Here is a 19,575-nt window from a genome sequence, read left to right as displayed (position 1 = left end):
GTGTACAAATCGAGGAAAACAACCGACTACCACGAGGAGATGGACCACGACAGTTTTCTGAAATGTTTCAAGGAGCATCATAGCATTCAGATACTAAAGATAAAGCTTCGACGATAGCAACGTACACAGCCCACTTTGTTGAAAGGTTCAAAACCCGTAGTGCGAAAATTCTGGGTGTTTTATGAAACGCGAAGCTCTTGGAAACCGTGGAGAAACGCCACAGTTTCAACAGTTGTTGTGGACTAGGTAGCTAAAGAACATGGCCACAGAGTCCTTAGACTTCCACCACTACCGCTACCTCAACACCATCGAAAATGTTTGGGCGGAGGTCAAACATTATGTGGTAACAAATAACAGCTTCAATGTGACAAAAATTCAAAAATTGTTAGAGGAGCCAGCAGCGCAAATAGCGCCAGAGAAGAGGAGTAATGTTGTACACCACACAGATTTTGAGGGAGCATGCAAAGGTGGAATGAGTGCAGAAAGTAGTATTGAAAATACAGTTATGTTCTTAGGCAATTCAAGTGACTCTTCCACGGACCAGAGCTCAGATAACGACAGAGTCGAGGAAGACAGTGATTCTGAACTAAGTGGTGTTTAATTTTTCCCGTAATTCGTCTTTTTTGTGTTTGTGTATCATACTTTTGACTGAATTATGTGTAACAAATCTCATATCATTATTAAGGAATACTCCTCTGCACAAGTATGCACACTAAAGTGACTGGTAAGTGATTAATAACTTAATGTAAATATTTAAGTACTAATTTTCCTTTTAAATGCTTATGTTAGTGTTGTTAGTTATTGTATTTAAATGGTCTATTCAGACCCATCTTATCATCCCTTTCGTATCGAACACTACGGCTGAACGTGAAGCGTTCTGATTTCAGCAAAAGACAGTGCTCTTCCTGATGCTTTAGAAGACATTTACAAACAATAGAAACACAGTATCATTTTATACACAGGAGTGCGTTAATAAAGCGGCAAGTACATTACGCTCCTGTAAAGCGAACTCAATACCGCACGTTGCAAGGCGGCGTGAGAAGGTATTCAGTACGGAACTGCACAGCTGTTGCTGCTACGGCCATATTGGGGCACACGAACCGGCGAACCGACAATATTGCCACCATCCACGCCCAACTGCGCTCGCTGTCAATCGTTTGTTATCATCCGGGTACTGCAGAGCGTACTACTTATTTAATGCAATTTAGTATGACTGTCGTAAGATTTTTAAATAAATGAAAAAATACAACGTGTGGCTATAAAATAACAGAACTGATGCTTTCACCGAGTAAGTACGCATGCGCCAAAGATGAACGACCAGTTGCTGCGAAACGTGAATCCTAAACAGTCGAATGCTGCATCTCTGATGTCTGCAGAGAAATCAATATGGTTATGGCCTCCGTTTGTTTAAGAGCTGTTGTTTTCTTTGCCGCAAAAATGATAAGTGTAATAATAGAGCAACGAACTGCCGTGAAGTTTCACATGAAACTTGGAAAAACTGCTACTGAAACGTATCTTTTACTAAGATAAGTGTCTGGCGGAAACTGTTTATCACGTACAGCGTACAGTACGCGAGTTTTTGAGTGTTTCAAGCGTTTCCAAGATAGAAGAGAAGCCGTTGAGACAGATTCACGCCCAGGCCGCCTTTCAACGTCAAAAACGGATGAAAATGTCGATAAAGGGAGGTAAGTTGATTCGATCTGACAGTCGGTTGAACAATCGGGCGAAGTAAACTGAAGTAATTGACAAAGAGTGATTGTGGGATTTCTTACACCACCAATTTGACACGAGTGAAGTGTGTGCAAAAACTGGTGGCGAAAATTCTGACGGTCGAACAAAAATAAGGTCATGTAAGAGTTTGTACTGAAGCTTTGAATACGACTGAAAATGATTATAATTTCTTGGAAAGGGTCATAACATGTGACGAATCTTGGTTTTTCAGTTGTCATTCAGAAACTACAGTGAGTCCAAAAAGCATTGGTCTAGCTGCAAGTCTTTTAGAAAACAAAGTCTGTGCAACATGAAAAGAAATGTATACAAAATCTAAAGAGCCAGTCATGTAAGAAGTACCTCGTAAGTCATTTTTGTTGAAAAGCAAGGGAAGAAATGCATCCAAATCGACAGCAAGGTTAACAAAATAGAAAATGTAATACAAGAGATAGTTCATAAAGTACTCGTCCACCATCTGAACATGCCGAGTCTGCGCGCAGTGGTTAAACTATGACGCTGGCCCACTCTATCGCTTGTGTGTGGTTCTGAAAGGCGCCGATACAGTGCAATTAGCACCATCGGCCGTAAGGGTAGTGAGACGACGGTGATCGAAAGGAAACTTATTCTGCGCTTACATAAAGAGTGCAAATCTTCTTACGAGATTGCTAAAGTAGTCGGTACACCTACAGGGTGGTCCAAAAGTCCGGAAACACCCTCATAAAATTCAAATGGAGTAGCAAACAAGGAAACGTCCCTAAACACGAGCAACGGGAAGGGGGAAACTTTATAGGCTATGTCAACAACATGGCGGCCATCTTGAAAGCCGCCATCTTGGATTCAACTCCAAAATTTCAAATGGGAATGTGGTCATATGACATGTCAAAAAGATAGAGAATTTCACCAGAAAAACAATGCCGTTTTTATTTTAAACATAGTTTTATTCATTCTCGGGTTATAGCCAGTTACACGTGGCAGCGGTGGGACGCTTGGCAGCATGTGTGTTATGTGCCGAAGAGAGACTACGCCGATGTTACACAGTCCCGAGAGACCACCAACAGTCATAGGAATGGCTCGATATGTTGTCCATTATGTTGGATTGTTAATGCTATCCTCCGAACCCAGTCCTCATGAACTTTGACCAACACATCTGGCTGAATTTGACCACACGCATCAACAATGCGCTGCTTTAGATGATGCAAATCCCGTATTTTCACAGAATAAACCAGTGCTTTGACATGACCCCAAAGATAAAAATATAAAGGAGTCAAATCTGGTGAACGTGGTGGCCACTCCAAGGCACCCCTACGACCAATCCACTTTTGAGGGAACTGCGCATCCAGGTATGCTCGCACATTGTGCCCATAATGTGGTGGGGCTGCATCATGCTGGAAGAATTCCGGAAATGTCCCGTCCTCCGTTAACAACGAGGGAAACACTTCTTCATCCAATAACCTCAGATAACCATTGGATGTTAACGTACCATCAATAAAAAAGGTCCAACGACTTTGGTACCCCACACACCAAACCAGACCATCACTTTTTGTGAGTCGACCGTTTTGGAAGCCTCAATCCAGTGCGGATTTGTGTCGGACCAGTATCTGTGATTCTGCTTGTTCACTTCACCATTGATACAGAAATTGGCTTCATCACTGAATAGCACCTGATAGGGGAAACGTGGGTTTATCTGCAGCTGCTGTGCTACCCATTCTGCGAACTGTACCCGGCAGTCTGGGTCATCCTCGTTCAGGTGTTGGAGCAGCTGAATTTTGTGCGGGTGCCATTTGTGCTGCGATAAAATTCGCAGTATGGAGGTACGGCTAACCCCACATTCTTGTGACAGGCGACGAGTACTCCGTTGCGGACTCTTGCTAAATGGTGACAACACGCTCACTGTTGTTGCTTCATCGGTGGCGGATTTTGGTCTTCCAGCCTTAGGTTTATCTGCGACAGAACCTGTTGTCCGGAATTTGGCGAAAAGCTTGGCAACTGCGCTGTGAGTGATGGACTGTCTGGTTGGGTGACGACTGTTGAAATCCTCAGCAATGACCCGTGTGCTTCTTTCTCCTGATATCAAGATGATTTCAACGCGTTCTTCATGTGTTAAGGACATTATGTAACCTGTAATAAGGAAACAATGATTAAAACGTTAGCATGAATAAATGATACCTAACAGTTAAACACATGTAACAAATCAGGCATGGGATAGTCACTTTGCACCGTTTCAGACTCCATTTTATGACTTCTCAGTACGTAATACTCACGCTGCCGAGCGCCCCACCGCTGCCGCAAGTAATTGGCTATAACCCAAGAATGAATAAAGCTATGTTTAAAATAACAACGTCATTGTTTTTCTGGTGAAAGTCTCTATCTGTTTGATATGTCACATGACCACATTCCCATTTGAAATTTTGGAGTTGAATCCAAGATGGCGGCTTTCAAGATGGCCGCCATGTTGGTGGCATAGCCTATAAAGTCTTCCCGTTCACGTTCCTCGTGTGCAGGGACTCTGTTTCCTTGTTTGCTACTCCATTTGGATTTTATCAGGGTGTTTCCGGACTTTTGGACCACCCTGTAGATCGACGGTTCAGTCGATAATAGATCTATTTTGCGCAACAAAATCACTAAGAAACTAACCACGTACCGGATGCCCTCACACTCTGACTGATGCAGACGTGAGATTTAAATGAAGAAGAAACCTAAAATCAGCGCTCCTAAGTTGGCTGGTGAGTTAGTCTAGGGGAAAGAAGGTATGTGCCAACACAATCAGAAATACCTTCAAAACATATGGGTATCACGACCGGGTAGCGCGCAAGAAATTTTGGGTCAATGAACAGAATCGAAAGAAACGTCTTCATTTGGCGATGCAACATAGATTCAAAATAGAAGACTTCTGAAATAGATTAACATTTTCTAATGAGAGTAAATATAACGTATTCGTGTCAGATGGTAGGCAAAGAAGAATGCGGAGATGTTGCCACCCAATCTTGAGCCAACGGTTAAATACAGTGGTGGCTCCCTGATACTGTGGGGCTGTATGAGTGCTGCAGGTGTTGGAAAATTACATTTTATAGAAGGTACAATGGATCATCATATGTATGTCAACATTTTAAAGGACAATCTGAATTCTAGCGCCGAAAAATTGGGTCTGCAAGGAAGTTACATTTTGAACAAGATAACGACCCAAAGCATACGGCTCTAAATACAAGGCTGTGGGTCCTGTACAATACCCCAAAACAACTTAACACCTCTCCTCAGAGCCCAGACATTAGTCCTATTGAACACCTTTGGAAAGTACTGGAAGATAGCCTGAGGAGAAGACACATTTCTAAAAAGAGAGACCTAAAAGAAGCACTTCAAGACGAATGGGACAAAATTCCAGCCTCTCCGACGGCACATTTGGTCAAGTCGATGCCCAGACGATTACTGCAAAGGGAAACCGCACTAAATACTAATTTTTGTAACTGAAATCATATTTTCATGTTGTAAATTTAAAAAATGCGTGGGCGAATACTTTTTGAAGTAGCCCTTGAATAAATTCTCCATTTTGTCAAATTTGTTATCGCTATGGAGGTAGTTATTTTCTTATCCAGCAATAAAAATGACTTCCAAGGTTCGTTGCGTATGACTGGGTGTTCACGTTTTATGTTCCCTTCCTTTCACGTGACATACACTTAGTTATTTAAAAAAATTACAACTATACGAATACTTTTTGGACTCACTGTAAGCGCCAGCCCATGCAATGGAAGGGCACAGCTTCACTGAGCGCTGAAAAAGCACGAATGAGCATATCAAGATTCAAAATGACGATTGTTTACATGGTTTTATTTTTTTTTCCATCTCCACACTTTCGGGCATCTCCTCATTCGGAATATGTAGAACGAGTAGAACAGGGTGTCTAATGTAAGCTAATATTTCGTCGTGGTGGGACTCACCGGCGGTGCCTATGGAGTTGATGTTGTCGCAAGATACGGCCTTGGTGGGCACGTAGCCATTGCTCGCAGTGGGGGCGGAGGAGGCGTCCCTGGCGGGGCTGCCGCCGGCGCTGCTGCCCCCGCCGCTCAGGTCGGCCTCCGTGCAGCCCGACGCCGTGGAGGCGGCATCCTCCGCGTCCGACGCCGCTCCCGCCGCCACCCCCACCACGGAGGCGGCCAGCGAGCGCAGGCCGTCGTCGCGCACCAGGTGCGACGTGCTGCAGCTCTTGTACAGCGCCGCCGCGCTCACGTCCGACGCCGAGCCGGCCGCACTGCTGCATGCCGAGCCGCCGCGGAACGGGCTCACCTGAGGATGGACGCGCAACTGTCAGCGAAACGCCGCCACGCAACCTCACGCGTATGCATAACTGTGCCATTCATTTAAGCTCTATATGAATCTCGGAAAATGAGGTTTAACTACTCACAGATGGTGAGGCTGAGAGAAATCTACACTAACAGAAAAAAGAATCGCAACACCAAAAAATACGTTTCTCTGGGTAAGATATTTAAGCGATTAACATTGCAAGATCGCAGATTAATGTAAACGCGAGGCAAACCATTGCAGTTCTGAAATTCTGAAATGCTGGTACATTAATAACCAGTACGACCGCCAGAATGGTGAATGCAAGCATGCAAACGTGCGTGCATTGTACTGTACTGATGTTAGATGTTACTTTGTGGGATAGAGTTCCATCCCTATTGCACTTGGTCTGTCAAGGCAGGGCTGATGAATGCTGTTTGTGGACGACACTACAGTTATTGTCGAATTATGCGCCATATTTTCTCGGCTGGAGACAGATCTGGTGAAGAAGACACGTCGATACTCTGTAGAGCACGTTTGGTTACAATAGCGAAGTTGCCGAGCGTTATCCTGTTAAAACACTCCCTGGAATGCTGTTCATGAATGGCACCACAACAGGTCAAATCACCAGACTGACGTACAATTTTCCTTACGAAATCACATTACAAACGACAACTCCAGATGTAGATCCATTGTCTAGAGTGCAGATGGGTTGATTTGCAGGCCCACAATTGTGCTGCTCCTAACCAACACACGGCCTTCACTGGCTCCGAGGCAGAACCAGCTTTCATCAGAAATCACGACCTGTCCTCGAATGAGCTCTCGCTTGGCACCACTGAAGTCGAAAATGGCGGTGCTTTGGGGTCAGTGGAGTGCATGTTGCAGAGCGCCTTGCTGAGCTGTCCTTGAAGCTACCAATGTCTAACTGCAGTACCAAATACTACTCAAATTGCTGCTGCAGATGCAGTACGATGCGTCAGAGCCATATCCCGAACACGATGGTCTTCTCTGCAGTGTCACGTGGCCATCCGGAGACTGATCTTCTTACGACCGCACATTCTCATGACTCCCGCTGCCAACAGTCACGTACAGTGGCTACATTCCTCCTGCCAACCCGTTCTGCAGTATCACAGAAGAAATATCCAGCTTCTCGTAAACCTATTACACGGCCTCGTTCAGTGACGGGCTGACAACGGCATCTTTGTTGCCTTTAAGTCCGCAGCTCGTGGTCGTGCGGTAGCGTTCTCGCTTCCCGCGCCCGGGATCCCGGGTTCGATTCCCGGCAGGGTCAGGGATTTTCTCTGCCTCGTGATGACTGGGTGTTGTGTGATGTCCTTAGGTTAGTTAGGTTTAAGTAGTTCTAAGTTCTAGGGGACTGATGACCATAGATGTTAAGTCCCATAGTGCTCACAGCCATTTGAACAATTTGTCGCCTTTAAAGGCGTTCTAGACTAACATCAACTCACAACGTCGACCGTCAAAGGTAAGTAACGCTGACGACCTTTACAGCCTCATAGTGGCGCAACTAGCTCCACTGTTATGCGTCTGGCACTAAATCTGAATAGATATCATCTTTCAGATGTAGAAACACGCCTACCAGCTTTGCTGATGGGGCACAACTCTTACTTGGTGTTCCGGTTTTTTCCGTCAGTGTTTTTGTATCAAACAAAGAACCTAATTTGAGAAAGAAGTATCCGAGAATGTACGTTTGGAACACAACACTTTACGGAAGCGAATTGTGGACATTAGTGAAACCGGAGTAGAACACAATCGAATCGATTGAGGTGTGGCACTAAAGAAGGATTTTAAAAATTAAAGTGAGATACGAAATGACGCGGTTCTCTGCAGAATCAGTGAGGAAAGAAATAACTGGAAAATACTGAATGGAAGAAGAAACTGGATGATTGTGAGCCATTACTGCAACGTCTGCGGCTATCGATCCCAGAGAGGTCTCCGTGCTAGCTCTGGAGATACCATGTGCCTGCTATACAGTGCTGTCCGACCCTCCACCCTTCCTCTTTCTCTCTTTCTCTCTCTCCCTCTCGGTGAGATGTGTAGCGAGGACAGCGCACTGTCGTGAGCTACTGCGGTCACTTTCGATAAGGTTGTATGTGGAAGTGACTGGTTTTCGGCCCGCTGTCGTGGCAGCGCACTGAAGAGGGTATAACCTCAGGCAGTGGCTGACGTGAACTTTCTTGCGAGTGAATATTTAAGGTGGTCTTTTTTTGCGAGACCAGGAGTGAACTGAAGCAGTGTCTGGATGGCGCTGTCTCGCAGATATTTTGGTTTTGTCACAAAATTGAGTTTCTTATCTAAGGTTCCGACCCGCGTTCCCTATCGAGTCAAATGGTACTAGGTTACGACCTAGAACAGAATATTGTGTCCCTATTGTTTCTGATCATTAAATTTCGTTTTGGTGTAAGTTGACTGTCTGATTGTCTAAGAGTAACACTTTTTTCCCTGTTCTTGTTGTCGGTAGTGTAGCGTTAACACTTTTATTTTATTGGTTATGCACGTGGATACGTATGTATTTTAGAGCATAATTGAACTAGTTCATCAAAGGTGACCACACATAACTGTTCTGTCAAAGCATTTAGAGTGCAGTTGGCGCCGCATATTAATTCAGTTGAAATTTTGTCCTTTTATTCATGTGCTGTGTCAGGATAATCATATATTTAAGAACGTAAAGTATGTAATTGAAAAGTGTTATTGAGGCTTTATTTTTTTGGCCTCCTTTCCCTGTCATGGGACATCTACTGCTCGTGTCTGAGAGCAAGATGTGCGCAGTGGGCTGGGTTCCACTATGTTGCAACCACACGTGTTTCTGACCATCAAATGGAATATCTTTTAACGAAGTGGCAGCATATGTCTCAGATTAATTTAACTGTCATTTACTTGTTTAATTACTCTGGTTTGTTGTCCTATCTTTGTTATTGTAAGATGTCTTTTTGGAACTAGGTGTGAAACTCTAGATCTGGTTGCTATTAATAACTTTTGTAAAGTGTTAGTGGTCCAAGCTGACTCGAGCACGTTTCACATCCCATCCCCATGCTCACAGCTGTTGGATATCCGTTAAAGATATCAGAGAATGTCTTCTATGATGCTAGAGTGAGCTGTAGAATGCAAAAAAGTATACGGAAAGACAGATATTGCAATATGTTCAACATAATTGAAGATGATGAATATAAGTGCTGTGCTGACATGAAAACGTTGGCGCAGGGAATGAAATCGTGGCGGGTAGCATGAAACTAGTCAGAAAACTGATGATTAAAAAAAAAAAAAGAAAAAAGAAAGGTTATGTTTTGGTTATTAAAGATGGGCACTAGCCCGAGTTGGGGAAAGATGAGGAAGAAAATCTGCCATGCCCTGTCAAACAAACAACATGTCCTTAATACATTTTTTTATTTTGTTTTTGGAAAAAAGAAGTTATTTAGGATGGTCAAAATAACTGTTTCGTGTTTGGTTAAGTGTCTCTTTGTTTCATATTCCCATGAACACTGGTACGACACGCTTCCGTAAATGGCCGGTTATTAAAAAAATCAATTATCTCTACTGTAGCCAGCGACTCAGATAGTGCGACTGTTTACTTGCTCCCTCAGCCGCCAGTGACAGTGAGCACAAGTCAAGGGGCCGGAGACATGCCGTCCAACCGGCACCTCACCTCATGTGGTACTGTGCGCCGAGTTTGCTTCCTATACCGAAATGTTGAGAAAAAAACCGCTTCAGCTTCGAAATCGTTCTTTGTTCTTGGGCACTACCGGTTTCAGTGCACTTACAGCTGTATCTTCAGGTGCAAACTGCAGTCAAGTCATGACATACATTTTACGTGAAGACCCAAATTCATAGTCAGCCCTATGCAATAGATTATCCGCAAGAAAAGGCGAATGTCCTAAGGTAGTAAAATATGGTGAAGAACTCTCGCTAGTAAGACCGAACGTCAACGTGTAGGGGCGTACAGCCATTGTCACGTGGTATGACACGTGGTATGACACTCCACCAGCTTAAAATATATTGCCACCGTAACGGAGGTGTGTCGGAAACGGGCTGCTGTGGAGGGGTTCCCATTAAAACCAGTAACAGAGACAGGCACCAACTCGGAAAGTGAAGACCAGAATTTCACGTCACTACTTCAGGGCTAATCAGTAATGCCCTGGCATTCTGGTCTTCACTTTCCGCATCGGTGCCTACCTATGTTTCTGATTTAAAAGAGAGCCCCTCCGCTGCAGTCCGTTTCCAACATGCCTCTATTATGGCGCCAAAAGGCTTTTAGCAGCTGAACTTTCGCTTAAATACCACGTGATAGTGGTTATTTACGTGTCGACGTTCGGTTTAACGGGAGTGTTCTTCACCACATTTTGTTCCTTTAGGATATTCGTCTTTTTTGCGGATAATGTGCTAGCCACGAACGGTGGCCTCCCTTCCCTATCATGGAACATCTACTGCACGTGTTTGAGAGCAAGATGTGCGCAGTGGGCTGGGTTCCACTATGTTGGAACCACACGTGTTTCTGACCATCAAATGGAATATCTTTTAACGAAGTGGCAGTGTGTGTCTCAGAAACTCAACGTACCCTGGTGCCCTTTAGTGAGACGACGAAAAAACGGGACTATTAACCAGTTATTGATTATGGCCACTTACGAGTTCACTCCACATCAATGTTGATTTTTTTCACAGCTGCGGCACAGAGATTCTCAACAGTTCGTTTAGACAAATAGCTAACGTTGTGTTTGAAAAATTAAAAAAAAATTACGAATTTGTATACGTTTATTTTCTGTCCTCAGAGTACTAGAAATTGAATAATAAATCAGGAGAGGTATTTTGCCTTATTGGTAAAGCAGCCTCTGGGGTAATTACCGTGCACTACTTGTTTCTCCTTCACATATTATAATGACAACTGGTTTTTCCTTTCGTTGTCAGAAGAGGTTAAGTCTATACTCGCACAGCACATTAACTAGATAGATTTTCCAGTTTTCAGGAGCACTTTTCCTAGAATTTCATTTGGTTTCTATTTATTCTCCAATTTTAATTCATAAACTTTCTTGTTACACGCAAAATCACAAATTTACACTGGGGCTGTTCATTTTTCGCTGAATACCTTGTTGATCTCTTCATCACAGCACATTCTGATACATAAAAATGTATATTAAATGTAGGATTATTCATTAAGAAATATTATTAAAAGTGGAAACAAACCAACGACATCTTTTATGGCTTATGGCCTAATCATTGGAGGATATGATTATGATGAACAAGATGATGATGATGAGTTATTTATGTAACCATATTAGCGGACTGGGTCAGTATGATTATCACCCGTAAGTACTATAGTTACTCCTGATTTTTACATGCAACACCCTCGTCGTTTGTGCGGTGTGTGTGTGTTGGGGGGGGGGGGAGGGGTGGTGGAGGCCCATATGCCAACCGCTCGTGCTTTGTGCACTGCAGGAGGCGAGTTCATCAGGCGGGAGATAATACTTATTACGAAAATACTTCAGAGTCGGAAGCGCTGGAAAGTGCTTCCGTTGGACCAAATGAAGAAACTGTTACGTCAGCACGAGAAGAACAGAAGACAGCTGTTCCAAACTGAACACACATTATACAGAAATGAAGTTTGCCATAGCCAAGCTGGGAGTATGTGATGTGATTGCTCAATACAAGTTTTATTTATTTTGATCGCAAATTATTATTCGGTTTACAGGGATAGACTTTTAGGCAAATAACTTCAGATCTAGAAAGGATAAAAGGCAAAATTATTAGCCATAATCTGTCTAATACACAAGGTGTCTGGATTATGCAATAATCAAATGTGAACATACCTTAAACAATTGGTCGTAGCTGGTAAAACATTTTGAGCAGTGGATAAGCACCATAGGTCATTACTAATAGACATGCGTAACTCTATGCTATCTTTAAACGGAAGTCAATGACTCTTCTACTAGCGTTTGCAAAGGCTAGCACAGTAACATGACTGAATTAATCATATAGTAAAGTCATGCATGTGCAGGGTAATGTAATTGTAAGATAGTAAATGAAGTTGATGAAAGCGACCAGCATTTGCACATTTAAAAAAATGAGAGAATATTGTCAGGAACAAAGTTTTAATCTGCATCTTCTAATGCAGCTGTGACTGTTTGTGTACTATTCGATCTCTTGGTTGCACTTACCCTGAGCTGATTACCTGTGAATTTTGGTCATGAATTTTTCATATTACCTTTCATTCTCTTTTCTCCTTTTCCAATCTTTTAGACATATCCGTTCCCATTCAAAAGTAGTGTTTCTGGGGGAAAAAAGAGACATATTGATTCAATGACGAAATTGTAATATTCCCCTTTGCGCATTTCGAGACTAAATTCTTGTTTTAGAAACTTCTAGTAAAACGGAATACGGTTTCCCTGTTTTTCATCTAAAACCATTAGCTTTCTTTTGGTTCCATTTTCGTGAATTATTTGACGTAAATATTAAGTTCTTGGACTTGCATGGTTTGGTGCTGTTTTGTTTCTATATTCGTGTTTGTTGCAAATAATGTGTTCTGTCTTTTTGAATAAATTCTGTTTCTTCAATTTGTTTTAGGAGCTCAATTATTTCTGGGCTGTTGTGATACTACCAGTCAAGAATGCAAGTTCATTTGGAAAAGTAAGGCAATCATCTTTAATTTTCCATTACCTCGGGCTACTATGACTAGATAATTAATTTTAAGGATTGATTTTTACTTGTCTATTTTTGGGCTCAAAGAACATACTTGAGATGTTTCTACAACTTGCAAGAGTGGTTGAGATGAGTACCCTTTAGGTGACTGGCCTTCGGTGAAACTCGAGATCTGTATAACTTTCCGTAGCACTGACAAAATTCTTCACGAAAGCAGGTGCTCATATTATTCCTCAAGCAAAGGCATGGCGACACCATCTCTGTACCCTCGCTTGTTCAACTGCGCTCGATCCAGAGGGATTTCTTTCGAATTTCATAGTTGGAAGAAATTTACAGACGCTAGAAACATTTAATTAAGTTCATGAAGGCGTAAAGAAGTTACAGATCATCTCTACGTGAATATTTGATGGAGTTTAATAAAATATGAAATCTTCAGAATGCTGTTCTGTGAGGTACCATCACATTTGTGTGGCAAAAAACGACAAACACTGTCTAGAATTGCTGGATGAAAATACGATGACGCGAAAAGTGTCACAGTGCGAATGGAATTCTCTTTGACCTCTACTATAAAAGTTTTACCGTATTTCCCTGACCTACAAATTCGCCATATCTGTACCTAATTGGATATTAGAAATCAGCTTGATCGTCATCTATACTGCGTGTACTATCCCCCAAGCACTCTTCGGTTGCATAGAGAGATTTACAGGTGTCCCTGTCAGCGTGCTTTGTTTTATTTCTGTTTTTGTAAAGTGTTTGCGTAACATATCATTGTCTGGCCGCAGTATCAATTAACACAACTGCATGAAGGGTAGTTTGCGATATAATCGCAGTTATGAAAGACTTATATATATATATATATATATATATATATATATATATATATATATATCAAAATCCGTGCCATCTTATGGTTTCGTACGACATGATAAAGACGTTTGTTGGTAACAATAATGTAATTACCTTATTGCACTACTGGCCACTAAAATTACTACACCAAGAAGAAATGCAGATGATAAACGGGTATTCATTGGACAAATATATTATACTAGAGCTGACATGTGACTACATTTTCACGCAGTTTGGGTGCATAGATCCTGAGAAATCAGTACCCAGAACAACCACCTGTGGCCGTAATAACGACCTTGATATGCCTGGGCATTGAGTCAAACAGAGCTTGGATGGTGTGTACAGGTACAGCTGCCCATGCAGCTTCAACACGATACCACGGTTCATCAAGAGTAGTGACTGGCGTATTGTGACGAGCCAGTTGCTCGGCCACCATTGACCAGACGTTTTCAATTGGTGAGAGATCTGGAGAATGTGCTGGCCAGGGCAGCAGTCGAACATTTTCTGTATCCAGAAAGGCCCGTACAGGACCTGCAACATGCGGTCGTGCATTATCCTGCTGAAATGTAGGGTTTCGCAGGCATCGAATGAAGGGTAGAGCCACGGGTCGTAACACATCTGAAATGTAACGTCCACTGTTCGAAGTGCCGTCATGCGAACAAGAGGTGACCGAGACGTGTAACCAATGGCACCCCATACCATCACGTCGGGTGACACGCCAGTATGGCGATGACAAATACACGCTTCCAATGTGCGTTCACCGCGATGTCGCCAAACACATATGCGACCATCATGATGCTGTAAACATAACCTGGATTCATCCGAGAAAATGACGTTTTCCCATTCGTGCACCCATGTTCGTCGTTGAATACAACATCGCAGGCGCTCCTGTCTGTGATGCAGCAACAAGGGTAACTGCAGCCATGGTCTCCGAGCTGATAGTCCATACTGCTGCAAACGCCGTCGAACTGCTCGTGCAGATGTTGTTGTCTTGCAAACGTCGCCACTGTTGATACAGGGATTGAGAAGTGTCTGCACGATCCCTTACAACCATGCGGATAAGATGACTGTCATCTCGACTGCTAGTGATACGAGGCCGTTGGGATCCAGCACGGCGTTTCGTATTACCATCCTCAACCCACCGATTCCATATTCTGCTAACAGTCATGGGATCTCGACCAATGCGAGCTGCAGTGTCGCGATACGATGAACCGCAATCGCGATACGCTACAATCCGACCTTTATCAAAGGCGGAAAATTGATGGTACGCATTTCTCCTCCTTACACGAGGCATCACAACAACGTTTGACCAGGCAACGCCGGTCAACTGCTGTTTGTGTATGAGAAATCGGTTGGAAACTTTCCTCGTGTCAGCACGTTGTAAGTGTCGCCACCTGCCCCAACGTTGTGTGAATGCTCTGAAAAGCTAATCATTTGCATATCACAGCATCTTCTTCCTGTCGGTTAAATTTCGCGTCTGCATCACGTCATCTTCGTGGTGTAGCAATTTTAATGGCCAGGAGTGTATATTACCGTCGTAACTAGTATGTAAATTTGTGAGAGACTCTTTTTGGCAGGAGTCCAGACTGGTTTTAGGTGGGCAGGAGTAGGGAAATGCTATCGATCATTTCACAACTCTTTTCCATTATACCGTCATGTTTATGTAGTTTGTTACAGATAGGTTATGGCTAAAAAAGGATTTTTTGTTAATATTCCGAGACATAAACTTTTTTGTCGACAAAATGTCCTTTACGAACGTATTGGTGTCCGTCACTCCACGTCGTCAACACATAATGTATTTTGCAGCTTCGTAAGAAAATGCTCTTCATGTACAAGATTTTTCACAATTCCTATTACAGGCTTTTAGATGCTGTAGAGACAGTTTTGTAGATAAGGTTTTGATAAGGGACCAATGTTAAGAAATGTACCGTTGGATGTAAAATAAGCTTGACGATCGGATCACTTCAAATCTTTTGTGTCGTCATATGTACACAGCGGGGAGAGTGAGTTCTGATCTATGTTTTAAACGTGCCCTTGGCATGGGCAATGTTTCGAGAAATCGTCGTCAGTTTCTCCTCTACGAAAGGAAGTACGTCTTCTTCAAACGATGTGTGATGTCATAATTACAACAGGAATTGACGTAGGGGAGATTTAAAGGTGATCTGATCTTCAGATTTATTGTATATCCAACAGTAAATTACGCAAATTGGTTCATCATGAAAACTTTATCCCCAAGAAGCCAATAGGAACTGCGAAACACCATGCGTAACTGAGTGAGTTCCGGAGTACTTTCTTTCAGTCCCCACCACTATGTTTCTCGCTGATCTTCTTTATTAACGTGTGTCAGTGAAATCAAATACGCATGGGTATATTTGTAGGTGTCGACAACAGCGGCACCACATCACTGAAGATACGCAGCAAGTGAATTTCAAAACTGTGTTCACACGCAAGTAGCGTGCTTGCATAGAAGCACATGGCTTGCAAACTGTACAGAGCAGGTGTATCTTTCTGTTCAATGAGTCACTGTACGTTCTGCAAATGTCAACTAACAGACCACTGTATCTGCGTGTGGAAGCCGACTGAAGGGCACTAGTTTCTCAGCACTTGCTTTCCACGTAACCTCGCTTCAAGCGGCAATTCTCTCACTCACTTTCACGTGGGCGAGCACTTGCCGAGAGCGACCCGAATGGCGCATGGCTCTTCCTAGGAAACAGGGAAACAAGGCGGTTTTATTACAGCACTTCGAGCCTGCACACATTGCAACTACTCAGCCTATGTTCAAAATGAAATATGTATGGTCAGGCTGCTACGTCAGTAGGCGAGGTAGTATCGGCCATTTCGGCAAGTTCCACCAAGCTATGCGAAGTTTATTCTGTCTCCGTCTTGTACAGGGTAGCCGAATGACGAACAGTGCAGTGCTTAATCTGCTAACTTGAGCCCTGTAATTTAGTGCTGTTTGGCTAACCTTCTAACGACGTAAGAAAGCTATCTTGGTCGTCAAGTATGAACGTCAGATGTCTGCAGTCTGAGCACGGTAATGGATTTTGTAAGGTACTGTTGTAATTTTTCAAACAAGTGCATATTAAACGAATACACGAAACCTCTCGTTGCTCCCAGGGCATGGTTGGTCGTAAAAGTTTACACGATGTAATTTGTTTGATGCGTCATGTTTTTTAAGTGTACAGTAGGAACCGGGTCTGAGAAGGAATTGAATTGTGCTCAGTTTGTGGCTGCAAATTAAATAATAAAAACACTTCTTAGCATTGCCAGAAACATGGCATTACTATATGAAATTGACATATGACACGACATATGATTACTGTATGACATTGAAATTAGACAGTCCAGTCCTCGAATAAATGGAACATCCAAACTGAGATGGAAACTAATTAAATAATTGTAAAGCAGCACGACCATAAACTTTTTAGGGGGGAGTGTGCAAAAGACACTGTATACAAAACACTCGTACTTAACATCTTTGAAAATTTCTCAGACATATGGGATATATAAGAAATAGGACTAACGGGGGATACTGATATTACAATAGAACTGGCTTATCCAGTTTAGCTTGGATGCAACTTGCTCCAAATTGGCATTTTTTATTTTAACAAATTGCTATGTGAAAGATGCTATAAATGAAAAAAATCTCAAATCCAGGACTGAATCACACACCTTTTGGATAGTAGTCCAGTATTTACTGACTGATTCACAAAACCCCTCAGGTGCTTCCATTTAATCATACGCATACAATCGTTTGCTAATGAAGAACTTGTTTACTCATGTAGATTCCGAGAGCAAAGTTGCGTAGGATCTTTATACACTGACTGTAAGACATCCATCGGTGCTATCGGTAGTCCAAGGTCCACAGTCTGTTTCGCCTGAAATACTACTTATCGGCTAGTTTGGCTACTAGCATGTGGTCGTTTAGTCGGTAGCGTTGCCTAGAAACCGAATGGAATCAAACCCATCCGCACCATGGAAACTTTTAGTCCTTCTTTAATCTAGCCTTTACCTCTCAACGATGTGAGGAGCCGCCAGGAACGATGGATCCCACGTTAAGATGTTGGTCCTCCTTCCCCGGTTGAATGACTGGGATAGACGAGGGACACGTAAGTCGCCGAAGTGGCGTCCAAATAAAAGACTTGAGTCAGCCCATTGCGCCGTAAGAAATAAATAAATGGGCAATGTGATTGGACAGTATTTTTGTAAGGTCACGATTGTTGCGAGTCAATCGATATGAGAACAAACACAACCTTTGTGAGTTGCGACAACGCGCTGTTAAGCACCTCAGTGCTCAGCAATGAGTTTCAGGATTGCTTGTCTTGGAGCCCACGCCCGCGCCGTACTCATTAATGAGGAGTCTTCAGATTTGGTCGGTCGCAAATTAGCGGTCGGAGAAGGCCAAGTTGTGTAATAAATTTTAATGCGGCGTGTAGAAAGAACATTGAACAATAATTCGCGGGTAGAGAATATAGGTCATACTGAAACATTCATTTTGTCAAAGTTTTATTCGAATCTCGTGGAATGATTTTATAACTTTGATTCAATAATACCTTACAACAAAGGATATAAGAAACGAATAGGCGCACCTCAATCCATTACGCTTTATGAACTTTACCCAACCTGTTATTAAAGAGTACTCCTGATGAAACAATCTATCATCCACACAGTAAAGGATAATTACAGGGCGGGACTAATAAAACTGGCCCGAAGAATAGCGTTCCACAGTAGAAAGCTACACAGTAGAAGAAAGGAAATATACTACTAATCTGACTATATAACAGATGGTGACTGTGAAAATACGCTACGAACCTGACTATAGCAGATATTGAATGTGACCACCTGTTGTCTCTTGCCCTGGTCAGGAGGTTTATGAAGGCGGATGGAAGCTGAACTGCTGGAATTGCTTTCATCCGAACTGTTCTGCTGCATTTCTTGAAGACTATGACGGTTGTTGCGATACACCTTAGACCGCGGGCTATTCACACAAAGTAACAGTACACTGACAGAACAAGTGACTTGGGCGGCCGGTTAACTTCTGTTAACGACTCTGTCAAGGGTGCAGAGTGTATAAATGTGCTCCAAGGTTCGGTCGGCTGTATGGACAGTTGCCCCATCTTTTCGGAAGTAGCTGTAGGTCTATTCCTCCGCCGTTAATGCTGCCACAAATTCACTTTTATTTGCCTCACCTTGTACAAACGATGTGAAGTAATGGGACAGGAGCCTTCCATGATGATGCTATTTCTGCAAGTAGTGCTACCATAATAGCAGTATACTCACTATAAGTGCAAGCAGAGGTACCTGGAATAACTCCACTTGTTAGAAACTCCGTCAAGGACGCTACGTGCCGTGATGCTCGCGTGGGTGGCAGCATGAGGCCAAAAACAAGGGGTGAATTTAGTAGAAATAGTAAGTAATAAATAAGTTGACAGACTGAGGATCTTTTGATGAAGAACAACCCGATGGTGTAGGCATAGTCAATCTTATTTCTAAGTGTTCAGAAATTCAACGGAAAATTAAAGTATGAAAGAAATTTCACAGAAGAAATAATCTTTATAATAATAATTTCAGGCCTACAGAGGAACCAAAATCTGGAATTAGATTTCGACTGTCATCATTCTGAGTTAAGTTAACAATTTACTCAAGACGGCAGTGAGTACTAACAGCGATTCAAGATCGAAAGATGCGTCTTCTTGTTCGTGAGATGAGTGCGAACACAGGAATAGGAGTACCAGTGTTTGGCAGTGGTCAGCTTTTAGACGGTCTGGCCATCTTCATATCAGCCCATTCTCTGAGATCTTCGTGAAAGTACCAGCAGGTGCCTCGTCTTGCTATAGTTTACTGCAGTTCAGCTTAGCAATGTCTCTCAATCTCGATCGCCCTTTCGTCTGCTTGGCGATAGCGGGTATTTCCCGTTACAATGGCAGGGCAGTAGCGCCAGCCATGCAGTAAGGTTCGTAGAAATCTTCTCCACTTTTGTCGCCTATATCTGCTTCTCATCGTTCAGAATTTTCTCTCTGATGGGTTCTGAGCTGTATGCGTGTGGCTATAGTCCAATAATTGACTTCTATTTCTTTTTGTTTTTGTCTAATGGCAATGAAG

At 42.8% G+C, this 19,575-nt stretch overlaps 1 protein-coding gene across 1 annotated transcript in view; it reads right to left on the bottom strand.

The window, feature by feature from the left end:
• The window catches only part of LOC124616316 (uncharacterized protein KIAA1522-like), a 485,968-nt gene that overhangs the window by 165,356 nt on the left and 301,037 nt on the right, over nucleotides 1-19,575 (bottom strand). The window contains exon 4 of the mRNA XM_047144621.1: nucleotides 5,643-5,988. Within this exon, the coding sequence (XP_047000577.1) occupies nucleotides 5,643-5,988 (346 nt within the window). The remainder of the gene's footprint in view (nucleotides 1-5,642; nucleotides 5,989-19,575) is intronic.

Source organism: Schistocerca americana, chromosome 5, assembly GCF_021461395.2.
Source record: "Schistocerca americana isolate TAMUIC-IGC-003095 chromosome 5, iqSchAmer2.1, whole genome shotgun sequence".
Taxonomy (NCBI): Eukaryota; Metazoa; Arthropoda; class Insecta; order Orthoptera; family Acrididae; genus Schistocerca; species Schistocerca americana.
This window is presented reverse-complemented; position numbering and strand designations above follow the sequence as displayed.